Source organism: Salvelinus sp. IW2-2015, linkage group LG36 (assembly GCF_002910315.2).
Source record: "Salvelinus sp. IW2-2015 linkage group LG36, ASM291031v2, whole genome shotgun sequence".
NCBI lineage: Eukaryota > Metazoa > Chordata > Actinopteri > Salmoniformes > Salmonidae > Salvelinus > Salvelinus sp. IW2-2015.
The window spans coordinates 15622546-15644683 of record NC_036875.1 but is presented as its reverse complement, the minus strand read 5'-3'; the positions used below and the strand labels follow the sequence as shown (position 1 = coordinate 15644683).

Below are 22138 nucleotides of genomic sequence, written 5' to 3'. Positions count from 1 at the left end.
ATATACAGTCTTGTGGTAATTCTCTATTTCATACACAAATGCCTGTGCATCCTACTCACTTCCTCTGGTTGTCGGTCAGGGTGATGCCTTGGGCCGACACCTTGAAGTGCACGATGGTTGCGGTGGGCGGGGACACGGCAGCCACCGTCTCCGAGATGGCCTTGGCGACGGCCTGAGGTCCCGTGAGAGACTCCATGTCCACCGAGTTGATGTATAGCACATTGCATGCTGGGAAAAGAAGAGAGAGGTGTAGCCAATCAGCACAGTGCATCTCACACTGGAAAGAGGCGAGAAGTGATGCCATGGGCTGTCTGGTTCTTCAATGCTACAACAGATATGGGTTTTGTTGTATTGTTTTCTGATGTGAAGTGACATGATCAATAGTTTACAATTGTTTAATTTATAGGATTTATCATGTATGCTTATGATCAGAGAAACATGATAGAATCTATTACAAAACTCCATTCATCAGTGTATACTATGTAGCACAGCAGTTTAATGCAAAAAAGCAATACAGTACATTCTTGACAGTCTTCAATGCAGTTAATGGAATAATTTCATACATGGAGACAAGACATATATCACATTGGTATTAGTGGGTTTATAGTTCTGCATCTCAGCAGATATTCCAAAAAAAGAGTCATCTGTATTTCCATGCAACAAATTTCCATTGCTCTAAGGACGGCACATGCATTCTGGGACAAGGCTGGAAAAAAAAGACATCGGACAGAAAACATCAGGCAGAAAGCTGGACAGGTGCATTGTTGTTGTCTATTAGATGGAGAAAGAGACAAACACACGCGCGCGCCCACGCACACTCATGCACAGACTTCTGAGGTAGACATCAGGGATCTGGGCTAGAATGCAGCAGTCAGGGACCAACAGTCACATATCAGGAAGACAAATTCAAACGAAAGGACACAGGGTTTACCATGGGAGTCAGCAGTGGCCCTCTGCCCTATAGTGACACCGAGGTGATGTCACCAGTGGGGGGAGAACAGTGGAATGGTTCAGAGTATGTCACAACAAATAAAGTCATTTAGATGATCTTTCTGTTACGTAATGCTCAGCAAAACTGCTGACTGAGATATTGCTTCTTACCGGCTCCTTGTTTGAGGAGTTCAGCTGCCGGGTTGGTTGGTGTGGCAATATCCGGCACATCCTCGTGGATATCTGAAACGCAGCAGAAGCAGATTCTGCAGAAATTCCTCACACCACATTGTTGTATGTATCCATGTACATATCCATTCAAGAATACACGCACGCACGCACACACACACTCTCCTGGCCTCACCTCTGGTAGGAATGACCAGTTTACAGGGCAGGGCCTGTGGAGTCATGGCGTGCTGGTACACCAGAGCCGACAGACATCCTAGAGAGACACCAACACAAAGAGAGATTAGTATTAGTCGTGACAACAGGACAAAGATTCTATAGAGATTACATATCCTGATCCAGACATGTAGATCACACACCCTGATCACACACCCTGGACCCACACCTTCACACGTACCCCATTCCCACACTCACATACACCCCATAGCAACACTTTCTCTCACCCCATACCCACACTCACACTCCCATGGTGCATTTCCACTATGGATTTACCCCAGTGTTTTACCAAAAAGCCTCAGACTTTTGTGTTATTAACTCCACGGCCCAGCTCCTGGGACTCACTGGGCCATGGCCTCAGTGGACCTGCTCTGACTTGGTGCCAACGAAAGGCTGTTGGGGCATTTCAGGTGGCATTTCCATACAGGTAACAATCGCTAATTGTAAACATGGGTTTACGCCTTCGACATTTAACACCTTCCCACAAAGCAACTGTTTTAATTATGCAGAGGTTGTTGATTCTGCTCTTCACAAGTCCTCACTGTCAGCCCTAGCTTTGGAAACACTATGTCCTTAGTATAACATCAGGGTGTATATTGTAACACTTGTGTTACAGTCAAAAATCAGCACCAGTGTCTAATTTAACCCCACATCCCTCCCCTAAGAAAATAATTTGTCACGACGTGGCCCTTTTGAGCGGCTGTTCATGTTAAAAGCATTAGCATAGTTAGCATAGTGTAGTTATCAACTGTATTACAGTGAATCCTCTCTTTGTCTACCAAGCCGTCATATCGGCTTATCCCACTAGGGACTTTCAGTGTATCATGTCAGTAACCAATGCTAGGGTTGCTAGGGTTCGTGCAGATATCCAATGGTTTGCGACACTCAGAATATGACTGGTGAGGTAATAATACATTAATAAGTGACTGTAATCGATAAGATATGAAAATATCTGAAGAATTATATTCGGGAAATTGGAACTCTATAAACAACATTTTTCATTAACCTCCTAGTAAATTACCATTCCGTGATTCGTTGAATTACGGAATAATTACACATAGAGAATTTTGTTGATAATATACAGTCTTCACATTTAATGACAGCAAACGCTACGACAAATTCAATAAGTAGTCCAGAGGATAAGGTTCCTTCAAGAGGCCCATTTTTAGACTGATGCTGGCTGACTTGTTAAGTCATCTCTAAATGTGTGCTTGGGCCAGTAGCCATCTCCCTGTGGTTCTCAGTAAGAGGAGTCTAACACACACATGCATACAGTATTTCATATCTAGATTTGACACTGTGAAAATTGCCTTCATTTAACAACAGCTCAGATGTGGGAGGGAAGGTAGCTAGCTACCAGCTCTGGGTTCAAATACTATTTGAAATAACTGGCACTGCAGGCAGGCTAAAGCAAATGAAAACGTATTTGAAAGATTTCAAATGGTATTTGAACCCTGGTCTGGAGCTAGCTAGGCTCCCCCGCACCTTCAAGATGATCTTACACAAGGCTCCTGTAGCCGCATGCTTTGCAGCTTACGTAAGCCACCCAGCCCTATGTTATCATACTTTTTTTGATCTTGCTATCATCCTTTTGCACCCGAAGGATGGGGGGAAAAAAGCCTTGTTCCTTATGCTGATAACTCCTTCCAGCCCCTCATTTATACACATGCAGTGGTGTAAAATAGTTTAAAGTACTACTTAAGTATTTTGGGGGGGTATCTGTCCTTTACTATTTATTTTTTTGGCAACTTTTACTTTTACTTCACTACATTCCTAAAGAAAATACTGTACTTTTTACCCCATACATTTTCCCTGACACCCAAAAGTACATTTTGACAGGAAAATGGTCCAATTCACACACTTATCAAGAGAACATCCCTGGTCTTCCCTACTGCCTCTGACCTGGTGGACTCACTAAACACAAATGCTTCGTTTGTAAATGATGTCTGAGTGTTGTAGTGTGCCCTTGGCTATCCGTCAATAAAAAACAAGAACATTGTGCGGTCTGGTTTGCTTAATATAAGGAATTTGAATTTTTTTATACTTTCACTTTTGATACTTAAGTACATTTTATCAATTCCATTTACTTTTGATACTTAAGTATACTTAAAGCCAAATACTTTTAGACTTTTACTCAAGTAGTATTTTTTCACCACTGTACACACCACTGTACACAAGCAAACGCAAACACACACACACACACACACACACACACACACACACACACACACACACACACACATGTCTCTTATACACATCTAGATGTGTATAAGAGACAGCACACACACACACACACACACACACACACACGCAATGTGGTCTGCGGATTAAATTAGAGGGGGGTACATTTGAACCATACTAAATGACTTTAACTGATCCCATACTATAATTAGGATTACACATGACGGGCTGGGAGAACAGATACTCTTTCAAAGGCTGGGACACGGGGAGCACAGAGGGGATCAGAGTCATTAGACCAACACAGCCAAGAGTAAGACTTAGTCACCCCAACCACATCATGAAACTCATGTCTGGAGCTCACTCCTCCCCCGTTACACAATCTGAGAAACAAGCCATGTTGTTGTCAGAAGGACCGGTTCTGATAGGTTTGAAAAAAGATTCTGTCAACGTTCTTTAATCCTTCTGTCCTCTCCCCACTTCCCTCTCAAAACGTCAGAGTGAAGCGAGGAGAGTATTGGGGGAGAATATCCGTGCAGAAGAAGAACCTTGGATCTCCTCCTCCAATGCTCTCCTCTTTTCCCTCTGTGTGAGTGTGCACATAGCCACGGGTAATATGGGTTCTGAGGGTGCTGGAGCACCCCTTGAAAGATAGGATTTTTTTTTTAATATATATTTTTGGAACAAATTATTTTGTTCACAAATATAGTGCACTGGGCCTTTACTATACCTGTATTAGCAGACCCATATAGCTGTCTGTAGTGCTGGCCCTCCAAAAATGTCAGCACCCCCCATCAACAAAATAAATCACAGCACCCCCACCCCCACCCTCAAACTACTTACTGCAGCTATGCGCATGCATATGTGTGTGTGTAGGGGTTAAAGGTGACTCACCAAAGTAAGGTTCGTTGGGACATCCCTTCAGCTTCACTCCCTTAGGACTTGTCTCAATCAGGAAGTGCCTCACCAGCTCATTAGTGTTGTCACCAGCTACAGGGGCCCCCGAAGGGCAAAACAATATAGGGAAAACAAAAGAACAACACACCGGTGAGCCCATTTATGGTATGTAGACATCACCTCAAATGGGGAGGTATTATATATTATATGTTTTTATATAGGTAATGACTTCTTTCTTTACCCCACCTGACAACAGGCCAAAACAGAGACTAAAATATGATTTTTAATGGAATGTTCTAGGATGAGCTAAGTGGCTAGTTAAGATTGGCCTCTTGGCAGAAAAATAAACTGTGCTGACAACATTCTCCTCCCTTCGTGTGTGTGTGTGTCCGTGCGTGCACAGTGTTGACCTAGAACATTCTCCTCCCTTCGTGTGTGTGTGTGTCCGTGCGTGCACAGTGTTGACCTAGAACATTCTCCTCCCTTTGTGTGCACACACAATATTTTGGGGCGTGGTTTGCGCTGAGCCCTTTTTTGTGCAACCGTGAGTGAAAGTGTCATTCCAGTTTATCTAATGTGTTGTGTTATGTTATTAAACATTATGGCCAGTGATGGTGTCTGGCGAAAGACTGAGAACAGTTGTGTCAATTGAGAACGGTTCACTAAATCAGTCAGTGGTGCTCAATTCTCTCCTTTCAGAGGTACAGTAGCTCACTTGATTCAACGTGTCAATTAACACAATAACACCTATGGAATTTTAACAATATAATATGGCTGACCAGAATATAAAACCCTGTATGGTTCTTCAAAAGTATCTAAAACAAACTTTTCAGATTGAGAGATGTTCCATTCTCCATAAAGGTTCTATAAAGAACCATAAAAAGGGTTCTATATAGCTGTAACTATAGCAGAACCCTTTTTTTGTGCTATATATAACCTTTTTAAATTGTTCTTTATAGAACCTTACGAAGGGTTATTTATAGCACCATACTGGTTCCATTTAGAACCTTATGAGCATGGTTCTTTACAGAACCTTAAAAAAAAGTGTTCTATATAGCACCAAAAAGGGTTCTGCTATGGTTACAAGCCAAAGAACCCCTATCTGGTACTATTAAGAACCATTATGTTTGTGTGTGTGTGTGTGTGTGTGTGTATGCGCGCGCGCACAGGCAGACGTGTGTAGAGGAGACATTCCAATCCACTCCCAGTTATCCCTGCTCTTCTAGGTGTTATTGGAAACATCACAGGCACCTCATACCTTAATGACAGTATTAAGACCCAGGGTATATGTTTAGTAGTGCTGATCGACTGTACAGCCAGACTCTGCTGGAGTAAGGATATGCTTTCATCGGGCCCCTCAAAAACACATGATCCACTTCAGAGTTTGTTGATTGATTGAATTAATACGTGAGAGTATGTGAACGTCATACAAAATGTGGTTGTTCTTTGTATGATTTCACTGTGGACTGTGTGTGTGCTTGTATGTGTGTGTGTCTCCTTATATGTAGGGCCACAAGATGACACAACATCACAGAGGTGTAGAGGGCTAATATAATTTTCCATCAGCAATTACAGGTACAGTATATGAAAGCTGGAGCCCAGTTGGTGATCCAGTACATTTTATGTTTGAGTAATTTAGCAGACGCTCTTCTCCAGAGCTATTTAAAGTTAGTGCATTCATCTTAAAACAGCTAGGAGAGACAACCACATATCACAGTCATGTGTTCATAACAAGTGGGAAACTTGGAAGTACCTTTCTTGGTCTGCTGTACAGTGGGAGGAGGAGAGGCCACTTTCATGGCCAGGCCATAGGCCCCTCGGAAGGAGTGACTGTCCCGAATGACAAAGGCCCCGGGCTCTCTCTCTCTCAGCAGGCTGATGGCTGCAATACACAATAATACATGATTCAATAAAATAACACTTTATGTATCCCCTCAGGGGAAAGTAAGAAAGTATTGCCAGATCATACATTCCTTTGGATATAACACAGAGAGGAGAAGAAACAAGGAAAAGGAAGAGGCAAGGTGAGGTCTTTGGGGGAGAGGGGGAGGGGGTGAAAAATTATTCTGAAGAGGTGAAACGGGGAGGATTGAAGGACGAGGAGAAATAAAGGGATAGGTAGGATAGACATGGAAGATGGGGAGAGGGAGAAGGAGGAGAGGGGGAGTCGGAAGGGGATGAGGAGGAAACTTTCCTTGGAAAGGAAGGAAGGAAGACCTTTTGTGATCCCATATTTCAATGTAACTACAGGGGAGAGTTATTAACTGTTGTCTTGTTCAACAAAACAACATGTATTGCATCTCTAACATGCAATTCTATGTATCCCTATATGTCCAAATATGACATTTCATAGACTCTGTAAGTAAGATAGATATACAGTACATGCATATGTTCCCTAGCCACTTAGATTAATGGAGTACATATGGTGTGTGTGTGCGTGTGTGTGTGCGCGTGCATCTGAATGTGTGATGTCATCGCAGCGGAGCATGTGCTTGTGTTTAAGGCTATCTCCATTGACATTTTATTCATTTAGCAGACGTTCCATCCCAGATGATCTAATCCAATAAGAGAGTGTGAGCAGAAGCAGATGTGGGGGCCAACAGCAGTGACCTCACAGTGAAACATACAGCAGAAGAGAACAGAATAGGGTCATTTAGGACATCTGTGTGTGGAGAGGATGTGTCAGAAGAATCCAAAAGGGTTTACATCAGACACACATCCTAACTCTCCTGGTTACTAAATAAATAACATTCTCGGCCACATTTTACCTTAGATAGGTCTTATGCTAGCTAATGGGTTAACTAATGGGATAACTAAGGTAACTGTTCTGTGACAAGCTAGTAACTACACTCTTAGAAAAAAAGTTGCTATCTAGAACCTAAAATAGTTCTTTGGCTGTCCAAATAGGATAACCCTTTGAAGAACCCGTTTAAGTTCCAAGTAAAACCGTTTCGGTTCCAGGTAGAACCCTTTCCACAGAGGGTTCTACATGGAACCCAAAATAGTTCTACCTGAAACCAAAAAGGGTTCTACCTGGAACCAAAAAGGGTTCTCATATGGGGACAGCTGAAGAACCCTTTCGGAACCTTTTTTTCTAGGAGTGTAGTACATACCATTACACAGCAGTTACTACTTAATTCTCTAATTTCTTCGCATTTTCTTGGAAAACTGAATTATCATAAAACCTACTGTACGTGTTACCTTTAATCTCTTCCCTCTATGACAAGAGGCACAATTACCTTGTTCACGGGAGATGTCAGGCTTGTACCAGAACTTGGAAGTGTCCTGAACAAACTTTACATTCAGCCTGGTCTCGGGACTCCCGTCTAAGAGAAGAAAGAACGACTTGTGTTGAAACCATGTGTAGATTTAACCAAAATCATTTAGCCATTTCACCATGTGAAAAGAGGTATGTTTATATGATACTTCGTAAATGCTGCATGTCACATTACATTGAATCAAGTCCAAAGTCTCAATAGTCTAATTTATTTATTTTTACCTTTATTTAACCAGGTTAGACTCTTGAGATAAAAATACATTTTTCAAGAAAGAACTGGACGAAGATAGCAGCAGTGATGCTTCATGAGGGTCATCCTGACCAAGATAATCTAATCTACATATCAACTGGACTTCCAAAAAGTACATTAACAGCTCCTTATTGTGTAGAGATAAGCGAATCTGCGCTATTAGCGAGTTAGCTCCTAGCGTCAACCCTCGCAAACACGCCAGTATCTGTATCTGTAACCATATTAGTAGTTGCTGTTTTAACTCTTCTCCCAGTATACTCAGTATAACCCAGAATGGAGCTTTGAAACCACTGCAGATGCAGAAATGGCTGCCAACCAAGGCTCTGGGCCTGATGCCAATTCTATCTGAACCTAGCATCTGGGACTGGCTGGGCTGCCTGGGAGATGCATTCATTCCTTCATCTGCTCTGCAATGTGTTTACGGAGAAAGTAAGTGTGTCCAACTTATAAACCGCCTGCTCAGCTAAAACCATGCGAGTATGACCGCATTCACTTTACTTCACTATACTTTGCTGGCTCTACTCACTTCGTCTGCTTTCACAGAAAAATGTGTGTATGAAAACAGATGTATTTACATTGAACTTATATAGTTAGGTAGTAGTGCAATTATAGTTAAGGTATGCATTGTTACATATGTACTGGCAAAGAATATACCCGTTTGCGGTTTGAATAAGTTTCATAAGCAATGTATTTGTAAAAAATATATATACACTACCGTTCAAAAGTTTGTGGTCACTTAGAAATGTCCTTGTTTTTGAAAGAAAAGGTAATATTTTGTCCATTAAAATAACAGCAAATTGATCAGAAATACAGTGAAAACATTGTTAATGTTGTAAATGGCTATTGTAGCTGGAAACGGCAGATTTTTTAATGGAATATCTACGTAGACGTACAGAGGCACATTATCAGCAACCATCACTCCTGTGTTCCAATGGCACGTTGTGTTAGCTAATCCAAGTTTATCATTTTAAAAGGCTAATTGATCATTAGAAAACCCCTTTGCAATTATGTTAGCACAGCTGAAAACGGTTGTGCTGATTAAAGAAGCAATAAAACTGTCCTTCTTTAGGCTAGTTGAGTATCTGGAGCATCAGCATTTGTGGGTTCGATTACAGGCTCAAAATGGCCAGAAACAAAGACTCTCTTCTGAAACTCGCCAGTCTATTCTTGTTCTGAGAAATGAAGGCTATTCCATGCGAGAAATTGCCAAGAAACTGAAGATCTCGAACAAAGCTGTGTACTACTCCCTTCACAGAACAGCGCAAACTGGCTCTAACCAGAATAGAAAGAGGAATGGGAGGCCCCGGTGCACAACTGAGCAAGAGGACAAGTACATTAGAGTGTTTGAGAAAGTTTGAGAAACAGACGCCAGTTTGCGCTGTTCTGTGAAGGGAGTAGTACACAGCTTTGTTAAGACATCAAAATTATGAAACAATACATATGGAATCATGTAGTAACCAAAAAAGTGTTAAACAAATCAAAATATATTTGAGATTCTTCAATTCTTCAAAAGTCCAACAAACAGGTTGGACTTTTGAAGAATCGAAGAATCTCAAATATATTTTGATTTGTTTAACACTTTTTTGGTTACTACATGATTCCATATGTATTGTTTCATAATTTTGATGTCTTCACTATTATTCTACAATGTAGAAAATAGTACAAATAAATAAAAACCCTGGAATGAGTAAGTGTGTCCAAACTTTTGACTGGTACTGTAAGTGAATTTGTCCCAATACTTTTGGGGGGACTATGTACAAAAAGTGCTGTAATTTCTAAATGGTTAACCCAATATGGATGAAAATACCCTCAAATGAAAGCTGTCAGTCTGAACTTTAACCTCATAGTCATTTTATGATTTCAAATCCAACCTTTTGGAGTATAGAGTCAAAAGAAGAAACAAATGCCTTACTGTCCCAATAATTACGGAGGGCACTGTATCATCCTTGAGAATATACTGATCTTCACTTTTTATTTCGCTGGGGATGTCAGTGCTAGTTGGGGTGCTCTTTGCTACAGTAGTATCTAAGTTTTAAGAGGGTTGTCAAGGTGGTCTTACCAGACATGTTAAACTTGGAGAAGTCTGGCAGTGTTTGAAAGTAGCTGGTGCTGGGTGTGCTCCCTCCACTCGACATAGGTGAGGACATTTTCCCGTTCAGCGTCCCGTAAGAGAGCCCCCCGTTGGGCCTCTCCCCACTCGACATGCGCCTCTTCTCTGGCAGCTGGGGCTGAGCCTGCGCCAGGGGGGCCGGGCTGCCCTGCCTTAGCCCCATCATCATCCCCCCGTCCAGGTAGCCTGCAGGGGAGAGGGGGAAGGAGGGCGTGGAGGGTGGGTGGTATCCTGAGGAGCTGCTCTGTCGGGACAGGGTGCCGTGCCTCTCGTCCGGGGTGGTGTAGCCGCTACTATGCAACATAGGGTGTCGGTCCAGACTCGGACTGCGTTGTGACATCTGGCCGAGGGACGGGTGGTGGTCCAGCACCGGACTATTACCACTGCCCTGCTGGTGGGTGAGGGACGGCTGTCGACTCAGCAACGGACTGCTCTGGATACTGCTCTGGATAGGCTGGCTGTAGGTGAGGGAGGGCTGGCGGCTGAGCACGGGGCTGCCCTGGGAGGCCTGCGTCAGGGATGGTTGTCGGCTCAGGACAGGGCTCCTCTGGGACATGGAGGGCTGTCGACTCAGCACTGGGCTGGACTGTGTCCCCTTGGACACACACGGGTTATAGTGGTGGCGGCCCAACACGGGACTTCCCGCCATTACCATCCCAGGGATCCCAAACTCCACAAAGCCATTGGCAGGAGAGGGCTGGTGGCCCATGACAGGGCTGCCATGATTGGTGGGCTGGTGCCGATGTTGGAGAGAGGGACTGTTGGAGTCGCGATGCAGTGTGTGGAGACTTCCTGATCCTGGTGAAGGGTGGACAGCCAAAGGGCTTTCCCGGGGGGCTACCTCCAGCTGGGCCTGGGGAGGGCTGGGGTCGGTGGAGATGTAGGTCCCCATGAGGCCACTGGGACCTAGGTAGGAGGGCGTGGTGGTGGGGGAGCACAGGTAGGACAGGGTGGGGGAGTTGGAGCTCAGGTAGGAGGAGGTAGGGGTACCCTGTGCTTGAAGGAAGGGAGATGGGGTTCCCAGGGCCTGGAGGTAGGGCTTGGGAGTAGCGACGGATGTGGGAGTGGGGGTGGGGGACGCGCCCTCAGAAGGCTGGGAACGGAAGCCGGAGTCACTGGCCGCTTGTGAGGGGATGTTTGCACTGCTGTCAGCCAATTGGTGCTCTCTGGGGGAGAAAGAGAGATAGAGACACTCAAACACAGTGTATGGAAAGACAACCACAGTAGAATTAACGAAATGCAGTATTAACACCTATGGATCCCTTGCTATCTGTAAACATGTAGTATATTTCAGGAATACTGGTTCCTTACCAATGTCATGTAGTGTAACCAGTGTATGTTTAATGTCATTTAATATACACTCATTGACCAATTTATTAGGTACACCCATGAAGTACGGTTCGGACCCCCCACTGCCTCCAGAACAGTTTAAAGGGAGCTAACGTGTGCCAGGAAAACATACTCCACACAATTACACTACCGCCACCAGCCTGTCGCATTGATACCAGGCATAATAGGGCCATGGCCTCATGCTGCTTACACCAAATCGTGATTCTCCCATAAGCATGACGCAACAGGAACCGGGATTTGTCAGACCAGGCAATGTTTTTCCACCCCTTAATAGTCCAGTTTTGGTGATTGCGAGCCCACTGGAGCGGCTTCTTCTTGTTTTTAGCTGAAAGGAGTGGAACTTGGTGTGGTCGTCTGCTGAATTCCAAGGTGCCATTCTGCGCACCACTGTTGTACTGCGTAATCATTTGCTTGTTTGTGGCACGCCTGTTAGCTTGCACGGTTCTTGCCAATCTGCTTCGAACTCATCATCGAGCTGTTTTTGCCCACAGGACTGCTGCCGACTGGATGTTTTTTGTTTGTCGCACCATTCTCGGTAAACCCTAGACACTGCCGTGAGTGAAAAGCCCAGGAGGCCGGCCGTTTCTGAGATACTGGAACCGGTGCACCTGGCACCAATGATCATACCACACTCAAAGTCGCTTAGGTCACTCGTTTTGCCCATTCTAACATTCAATCAAACAGTAACGGAATGCCTCGTTGCCTGTCTGCCTGCGTTATATAGCAAGCCAGTGCCACGTGAGTCACTGTCTGTATGAGCGAACATTTTTCATGATCGACCTAATAAACTGTCCATTGAGTGTATGTATTAATGTTGTTTGCTTCGTACTCACCCCTCTGAGCTGTGGATTGGGCTGCTGCTAGACAGTGGGAGGTTGAGGGTCGGGGCAGGGTCAGTGGTCGTCTGTCTGGCCAAGATCTCTCCTGGAGGGGTAAGGGTCACAGGTGACCCTGGTGGTCCCCCGCCGGCCACCGCTGATCTGGCCACCGACTCCACGTAGCTCCGCGGCTCTGAAGAGATACAGACTTGGCCATTAAGTGTGATTTAATTTCAGTGTGTACTGTCGTGAAGGTGAAGTTGTCTTCACAGGATAGCTGCACTTTCCCCCTAAACAGTGACAATTCTGTTCTTGTGAACATGCCATAAACTATGAAATGTGTTTTCTTCACTGAATTCAGTATTAGTGAGTTGTTTGGATATCAAGATTTACTGTACTCTGGGTATACACTCTATCTTTAATATAATATTTAAACTCCTACAAATGGGACTACAGAGTTAAGATTTTAGCAGTCCAGAGAACCTACGAAGCAACAATGGGCTTTAGGCTGTCGTTAAATTATTCCTCCTTCATTGAAATGATCATATTCAAGTCATCAGCTGCAGCCCATCAACCAAACTGCAGCATCTTCACCGTTTCCCCATCAGGAGCTTGTCAACAGTGTGTTAGTCAAACAGACCTGCTTGTATGTACTCAGAGACATGTTCTATTGCCCCCTCGACATTCCAATGATGTCCACAAGAGCCTATCAAAAGCACAGTCTGCTAGATCTGAAACCCACGCTAGACTAGAATCTTCTGGAGGGAACAGTATTGCCCACAATAATGACTCCATGGCACATACAGTGACTGAATGGAACAAGGGGGATGGTGACCATAACAGCGATGAGCAAACACAATACGGAACAAAGAAATTGAGAAAAAGTGCATCGCTGTAAGGAATTGTGAAGTCTCAATTGTGAAGTAACACCTGAAATGGGTGGAGGACAGTTGGATGGGAAAAGATGGGAAGAAGAGTGAGGCTCTGCGGTCGTCTATGACAAGGGTTCTCTGGGGAAGTTAAAAAATGCTTGATGATTGGGCGATGTTCTTACCTTCCTCGCCCTCACTATGTTCAGCGTCTGAGGCGCCGTGACGGACGGAATTCAAAGAAAGAAAGTGAAACAAGGAGTCAAGAACAAGAAGAGAGAGATAAAGGGAGGGAAGAAAGGAATGAGAAGGGAGGAAGAGGATGAGAAGTAGTGTAAGGTAGCCAGAGAAGGGAGGGGAAGAAAAGAGGTTCATGGGAGAAAGATAGAAGACAAAGTATGATGTGTGATAGATGATGTAGAGAGGGAAGAAAATTTGCCAAAGTTATATTCAAGCATCTGTAGTTTAACTACAGATGTGTGTGTGTGTGTGTGTGTGTGTGTGTGTGTGTGTGTGTGTGTGTGTGTGTGTGTGTGTGATGTGGTTTGTGGTGTAGTGTGTGTGTGTGTGTGTGTGTGTGTGTGTGTGTGCGCGTGTGTATATGTCAGCGCTGGAATAGTCAGCGCAGAAGGAACTACTGAGCAGTGGGGTACACATTTCATGAGCCAAGTCAAACATCCCTCCGAGAGCCCAAGCACCTCATCCAGTAATGAGATATTATTGCTCCTGCCTCCGCTAGAACCAAACACTCCATAAAGGCTTAGAGGAGACAATAAAAAAGAGTGCATGTTCAAAGGAGTCATTTGTTGAAATTATATTTCTGGGGGCTCTCTCACATTTAGCCTGTCGGCTGTGTAAATATGGGACTCGTCGCTTTGAAGACTAGATTAACATGCAACCCTATGAAGGTGAGCCATAAATCAAGCTTTCATTCACATTCCTAGGTCACCAAAATCAACCCCAATATAACCACATATGATACAAAAACACTGCTCAATTTACAAGCACTGGTGATCTCACTGGTGAACTGTTTCACAGAAAAGGTGTCTCAAGCTAAAGCTAGGTTGCTATGCTAGCCTTTCTAGCCCTCAAGGGAATGGTGCTAGCTAGCCACACTCTCTGGATTTAGCCCTATGCTAACAATCGTTGAGGCCTCAAGGGTGTAGCACTATGCTAGTAGATGCTATGCTTACATTTTAGCACTATGCTGCACTATATATACAAAAGGATGTGGACACATCTTCAAATTAGTGTATTCAGCTATTTCAGCCACACATGCAATCTCCATAGACAAACATTGGCAGTAGAATGGCCTTACTGAAGAGATCAGTGACTTTCAACATGGCACTGACATAGGATGCCACCTTTCCAACAAGTCAGTTCATCAAATTTCTATCCTGCTAGAGCTGCCCCGATCAAATGTAAGTGCTGTTATTGTGAAGTGGAAACGTCTAGGAGCAACAACGTCTCAGCCGCGAAGTGGTAGACCACACAAGCTCAGAGAACGGGACCGCCGAGTGCTGAAGTGCGTAGCGCATAAAAATAATCTGTCCTCGGTTGCAACACTACGTACTGAGATCCAAACTGCCTCTGGAAGCAACGGAGGATGCCAGGAGAACGCTACCTGCCCCAAAGCATAGAGGAGGAGTCATTTTTTTCCTGGCATCCCCCAAAAGACAGATTTGTCCGTCGGACTGCCAGATGGTGAAGCGTGATTCATCACTCTAGAGAACCCGTTCCCACTACTCCAGAGTCTAATGGCTGCAAGGTTTACACCACTCCAGCCGACACTTGGCATTGCACATGGTGATCTTAGGCTTGTGTGTGGCGGCTCGACCATGGAAGCCCATTTCATGAAGCTCCCGACGAACAGTTCTTGTGCTGACGTTGCTACAGAGGCAGATTTGAATTCGGTAATTCAGGCTAGATGATTCTGTGCTTCCAACTTTGTGTCAACAGTTTGGGGAAGTCCCTTTCCTGTTTCAGCATGACAACGCCCCCAAGCACAAAGCACTGGAAAAACTTGTCTGTCCTACACAAAACCCTGACCTCAACCCCATCAAACACCTTTTGGATGAATTGAAACGCCAACTAACTATGCAAGTCAGTTAAGAACAAATTCTTATTTACAATGACTGCCTACCGGGGAACAGTGGGTTAACTGCCTTGTTCAGGGGCAGAACGACATAATTATTTTACCTTGTCAGCTCAGGGACTCGATCCAGCAACCTTTCGGTTACTGGCTCAACACTCCAACCACTAGGCTACCTGCCACCCCAACATCAGTGCTCGACCTCACTAAAGTTTGTGGCTGAATGTAAGCAAAGCACCCACAGCAATGTACCAACATCTAGTGGAAAGCCTTCCCAGAAGACAGGTAGCTGTTATAGCATCAAAGGGGGGACCAATTCCATATTAATGCCCATGATTTTCAAATGAGATGTTTGTCGAGCAGTTGCATATGTATGTAGCACAATGTTATCAGAAAAAAACATTATTCTTATAAATGCTTTGGATAAAGCGTCTGCTAAACAAATTTACACAAAGTTTACATACAATATACTAACTAGATGAAGTGAACATAGCGCTGTAAGATTATGCTAACATGCTAGAGGCGACATTATGCTATGCTTACAGGCTCTTCAAGCCCATGAATGAAGCACAATGGCTAACAGGCAAAGTAGTGCCAGCTCACCTGAGCCACTCTGGTTGAGGTGGATCTCGGCTGGGTTGTGGGGTTTGAGGCCCAGGGCAGAGAGAGGGGTCTTCATCAGGCCTGGAGGGGAACGAGCTTGGCCTAGCAGGAAAAGAGCACAACATGACTTAGCATTTAGCATGCTTCACTACAACAGTCTTAATAGCAAACACCTGTGCTGTTCATGTTGTAACTGTGTATGGGTGTGTGTGTTTGCTGGTTTGGGTCTATGTAAGGTATGTAACGGTGACTAACCCCATTCCGTACAAATTTGCGCCACCGCAGCATTCAAACGAGGCTGCAATGAAAACTAATGGGACTGTAGCAAATGTATTGGCATCAAAATCTGGGGTGTGAACTAATTTTCGATTCAGCATTGATTTTCATGGGAATGGACAAATAGTATTCGAGAAAAGACTAACAAAAAACAGATCCCTCTGACGCGGAACGTTACATCGTGACGTGTCACTACGTAACGTACGGCACGCATTTGGAACTCATTCTGTGTCGTACAGCCTCTTTCCACCAGGTGTAGCCCTTCTCTTGCTATAGTCTTTTATTTACATTTTAGAGGTGATAAGTTGGACAAATCGGGTGACAAAAGCAGTCTCCCCACACAACATATCTCCCCCTTTCACTATCATGCAGTAGGTTTCGCTTCCCCACCCGCCATTTTTAAAAAGACCCGACGGAACGCATTGCATTCTTCAATCATGCAGAGACGGGCAGCATGGAGGTCTCGTCATTGATTTTGCTGGAAAGGGGATAAATTGTGCTTTACAATGGTATTCATATTACAGTTGACCTGGAAGTATTACGTTTTTGGGGCGGTAAAATAAGGTAAATTGTACGGAATAGCGCAATGTTCAACAGTGTGTTAGTTACCGTTACATGTATTCACTTGATAGGGCAATTTTTTCATTCCTGAATTCCAAGACAGGTTGTTCATTGCTGCACATGTTCTATGCCTCATAAATAGGACTGACTGACATGTGTAGCATGGAAACATTAAGGAATGCTCAACTGAGAATATTGTTTGAAAGTTATTTTTTGTCCAGAACTAGGCTTAATCTGGGTCCGGAAGCCAAATGTGTGTGTATACATATGGTACATACAGATGCTGAGCTGTCAAGACATCATAACAACAGAATGTGACACTGTGACACACAACAACATGGGTGACATCATGACGGATACAGCTAGATGTGGGAGGGGTGTGTCCATGCCTCATGCTCTGTGGGAGGACCATGCAGGTGACGTATCACACTGTGACCAGCCTCTGAGCGACACGGTCACAACAAACATGGCAGGATGTAAGCAAAGTTGCGCCATGCACACACATGTAAATAACAACAGTAACTCACTGACATCTGTATAAAAGACAAGCCTTATATGGCTTAACAAATAAAGATGCTTGGGAGAAGTGGGTGCGTAGCAAAACAACAGAGTGATGTTAAAAGGAATACACACATGACAACAGTCACATGGAGAGCAGTACCTTAGGAGAGTGAGGCTTAGTTATTTTGAAATATTTGTATATGCGTATATGTGTGTGTGTGTGTGTGTGTGTGTGTGTGTGTGAATGAGCGTGGGTGAATAAGTGTGTTTTCTTTATATGAGTAATCTAGTGTGGATCTCCAGTCTAGAAGGGGTTGTCTGGTAGGATGACTCTCTTGTCTTAAGAGGTACTGCTCTCCAGAGGCATGCTGGGTCAAGCCGTGCGGGGGGGGGGGGGGGCTGCTATGTATAGCGCAGAAGGGGAGAGCTGTAGGTCACTTCAGGGTCGCTGAGCCTGGGCCAAGATGGCCAATGTGGTCAACAGTGGGACTAGGGACGTGCATCATCCTCCACTTACCAAAGAATCCCAATCAATTCTTTGTTCTGTGTGGCAACCTAAATGCCTTACAATGTGGTGGATCGTGTTGGGCAAATGTGTGTCGTGGGAGGACACTCTAAAGGTCTAGAGCTGAGAGGGGTCCGTGGATGTGCCGGTGATGAGGATCTGGGTAACCCTAAGCGCTGGTCCATCAGCTTTCCATACCCCGAATTGTAACATTACCAATGGGAGTGATGATTCCAAACTGATACAAGACCAAGCTTGCAGGGCAACAGTCAAAGACACCACTAGCTCCATAGAGAGAAAACCAACACCGCCTCCTGTCTCGCAGTAATGGTTAGGGTTAGGGGCTAGAATGGCAGAGATAGACAGGGACAGACATACCCAGGGCCCCACCAGTCTATCTAAGTATCTGTTTCAGTTTCTATTCAAGACATTAAGTGTAAAATGAAGTTGAAGCATATTGAAAGTGGGATGCATACTTGAGTAGTAGCATACTACTAGTAGATCCCTAAATGCTGGTAGATGCATGTAAGTGGATGCATACTTGACTAGAATCTTCTTACATGGACAGAGATATCATAAATCGTCATGGTTTAGCCAGGAAAAATAAGTATTCACTGCATTCCCGCTTCGCATGGAGTTTTTTTTTTGGGGGGGGGTGTAACACCTTTGAGGGCGGTAAAAATGCAATGGGCTTTTTATGGGGTGTTTTTAGGGCTTTGCCCAGGGGGAGATGAGGTAACTAGTAGAGCTGGCAACTGACATGGTATTTGAAGGGATAGTTCACTCCATAATTTGTCAAGAGCTTGAAACCACAACTCACGCTATTGTTTGTGTGTAGATCCAGCTCAATGCCTTAACCCAAATGAATGTGGAAGATAGGCACCGAATAAAATCTAAAAATTAGACAGTGCCCATCTTTCATATGAAATACCTGCCTACTAAATGCATCAGAAGACTGGTGGGATCCCAGGATATGTCGATCTGTGGATGGCAGCACATTCTCTAAACCCACTGAATTACTGCCTGGAAGGCAGGAGAGAAGTGTGATTCTTGTCTGATAGGATGACTCAGGCTTTTCTATGAGCCGACACAATTGCAAACAGTGTGGCCTCTCAGACAGTGTGGCCTCTGCAGTTATTAGAATCTATCCTGACTTCTTACAAATCTGTCTGAATGGGGTTGAAATGGATTTTGTCATGTGGGAAATATAGTTTATTGCCCTACATCTAAATGGGGTCGAATACTCGGGATTAGGAGATGTAGTCTATGATTTTTTTTGAGAAGAAGAAGAAGAAGAAAAATGTTATGGTCCAAGAATTAAAACCAACCAGACAGAGCTAGACTAATGCCACCCTGACGTTATTGACCATAATATCAGTTGTATAGTTTCTACACTCTGAACCTGTACATGCCTGAATAAAACATGCTATTCTCATGTCCTATAAAATCCTAGAGAGTTAAACTGTTGAGGTTTTCCTGGTCAAGTCACATGGTAATGTAACTCCTGGTTAATTATTCCTATAAATAACATCCTACTCCCTTCTTGGATAAATGTATTTAGAAATGTTCTATGGTAAAAGCCTATATTCCCCTGAGTTCCACAGCGCCTACAGCCAGTCAGAGGGGAGACTTACACAGGTTGAAGTAAGGGGTTTGCGGCGAGACGGGGAAGGCAGGGGTTTGGGGGAACACCTCACCACCAACAGTGGACGTGGGGCTGACTGAGCCACCTTCCAACTCCTCAAAGGCCTCTCTGTAGCTGTGCATGTGTCTCTGATGGAAGAGAAGACAAGGAAACAGACACATTCACGCACACGCATACACACCAAATATATTAGTATTCATTATGGTCATCCTAATCATATATCATCCTATGTGAGACACACTAGAGAAGGTTGAGGCTGTGGGCAGAGCATTCTACCTCTTTGGGCCGCCCCCCAGGATTCAGATTTAAGGTGTTGACGAACTCCGGCGAGACACAGCGAATGGGGGAGCGGACTGGGGGTTCGTAAGAGAAGTTTTCATCGTGGCCATTGTGGCATTGTCCTTCGCTGGTGGTGCGGTGACGGGGCAGGGCCAATGTCTCGTCCAATGACATCCCATGGGACTGGACACCTGTCCAGATCATACAGGGGTCACATTTTGTCAGAACAGTGTTTTGTAAAAAAGAATATATATATATCATGCTGTATCATGTATTAGTATCATGCTCTTTGAAACACAACTTTTCACTTCAAACCAGCAATGTCTTGCACAGCCTTTAATCCACAGAAACATCAGAATAAGGAAACAGTCACAAAGTGTTCAAAAGTGAACAGTAAGAAATGGCAAAGCTGACCTTTCAACATGCTACTTGATGTTGAACACTCTAACCAGAACTTTTCTCATTAAAATCAGACACTGTTTATAAGAGCTCTGGATTGTTCGGAGGGGAACCGTAGGGATCAATGTTCTTGTTGATTGCCACTAGATTATCAGCAACTCGCAGGTACATCAGTGAAACAGTCTAAATTTGTAATTTTTGTTATCTGAGTAATACTCTGTGGCGGTAGCTAATGTTTTGGATGAACCTCAAAAGGCCCAGTAAGCTCATTACAATGAGTTGGTTTGGAGGGAAAGAGAGGGAGCTGCCACTGCCAGTGTAAAACAAAAAGGATTTGCGTAAGATCTTATCTTAATGTGGTAGTTACTGCATGGAAACTTGTTTTTGTTCATTGGTAGTCAGAGACTGTGGGTTAATGTAAGCAAACTACACATTGGTTTTGTATCGAAGCCAGCCTTTCTTAAAAATATGTTTAACTTTTACCCTAGGTTTTTCAATTTTAAGGTAAAGATTATTCTCTTTGAGGGTCATTGAAAATTGTGCATAAACACTTATTTTTTGCTTTTTCATGCAGGTTTTATGCAATGTACTCTGTAGCTAGCGCTGACTGTCTGCAAAAACAAACTATTCATCTGATTCATGGATTCTCCAGGCCTGAAGTTCTGACATACCCTCCCAAAGATGGAAAAGCATGCAAACACACCCTAGTTCGAGAGCCGAACGTTATGGAAACAGTGAAAAATATTTACGAGCCCTAGCTCAGCCTCTTTTGGCAGGATAAACCTGGGGGGCGAGTTAGAGATAGTTTCCCGCAGCTGCATGCTAATGCTAAGAGGCTAATAGTTACTGTCAGAATGGAGATGGCCTCTTTGGTCACACAAGAGTCAGACATGCCTTATGTGTTTACTCCAAATAATATCCATGACTGTGATGAAGCATATCCATATTCCACAACCCTTAAACTGAACGTAAAAACTACAGAGAGGTTTTGGAGGGAAAAAGTGGTATTAAAGGAGAGCAGTCTTCTAAGAGGTTAACTAACTTCCTGTCTGTCTAGTGCACAACAGTGTATATACTGTATATCAACAGAAATCTAGTGGTCACTAAGTGTGCTTTGTTGGATCCCAATTTACAGCATAACAAAACAGTACCATGACAAGATCCAAGTATAGGCCTAATAGGTAAAACCTGCACACATGCCATTCATATGCCCATCTTTTTACGTTCTTGATTTGCCTCCAATGGCGCTGCTTCAGTCATGTCACATGTCTAGGCTGGGCTCTATTTTGATTTGTGGATCGAAGAGGGGCATTGTTTGATAAATCCTAAGCRCTGGCACGTGAATAGCAATGGGCCTGGGATACCGCAAAACAGATGGACCCAGGATGCACTGCTCTATGGCGGAGCCTGTCAAACACTGTATCGTTGCCCTGGCGATGGCTAATAGCTTCCAGCTGTTACAGCAGAGATTCCCTGGACTGACATATCTGGGGAATTGTTTTGTTTCCCCCCCTCGTTTTTCAAGCATATAAACACAAATATATATATATATATTTTTTACATACTATAGGACATTGTATAAGGAAGGGGCTATCGCTCTCTTCATCTCCATCCATCGGTCCAGTGAGGGACTATTTTATGGTGCGGAAGGGTTATCTGGGGTGAAATTCATCRGAATTCCCTTCAAAGAAATGTACTGAATAGATTGGAAACAGATCTACGTATGTATATAAATACCCAAATAGAGTGTTTTTCTTCCAGTAGACCAGGTCTGACCCCATTCTAAACTGTCTACACCGGGAATGTCCGGTCTACTCATGCTCCATCTTTGCTCCAAGGCCTGAGTTGTAAGAAGTGAAGCCATGTTAATAGAATGAATGTCATTGTGGTCATTCAWTACAGTCCTTGGACTTCAAGGACTACTCTGGCTTTTGGGAGTACAGTGCAGTACTGCAGTCTGGACATCATTCCAGGCCCCTGACAGAACAATACAGTCTGCGTCCTAGTCTATCTCTCCCAACGGACAGATAAGGCCTTCAGAATATTTCAAAAAGGCAATCTTCCCCCTAGATTTAGTGCCCTTTGTCTGCGATGATAATGTTAAAAACAGAAAGGGGAAAAGAGCAGCCTTGAAAGAGGCCAGTGCCTCTGGCCTTGGGCATTGTTCCCTGGCTTTGGCAAACAATATCTTGTGAC

At 44.1% G+C, this 22138-nt stretch overlaps 1 protein-coding gene across 1 annotated transcript in view; it reads right to left on the bottom strand.

Moving 5' to 3' along the window:
* Positions 1-22138, bottom strand: part of tns1b (tensin 1b) — a 215572-nt gene that overhangs the window by 7087 nt on the left and 186347 nt on the right. The window contains exons 19-30 of the mRNA XM_070437656.1: positions 19541-19734; positions 19254-19392; positions 15777-15878; positions 12228-12405; positions 9994-11210; positions 7647-7733; positions 6161-6289; positions 4405-4500; positions 1295-1372; positions 1102-1173; positions 932-958; positions 60-228 (exon numbers count right to left, since the gene is read on the bottom strand). Coding sequence (XP_070293757.1) covers positions 60-228; positions 932-958; positions 1102-1173; positions 1295-1372; positions 4405-4500; positions 6161-6289; positions 7647-7733; positions 9994-11210; positions 12228-12405; positions 15777-15878; positions 19254-19392; positions 19541-19734 — 2488 coding nt within the window. The remainder of the gene's footprint in view (positions 1-59; positions 229-931; positions 959-1101; positions 1174-1294; positions 1373-4404; positions 4501-6160; positions 6290-7646; positions 7734-9993; positions 11211-12227; positions 12406-15776; positions 15879-19253; positions 19393-19540; positions 19735-22138) is intronic.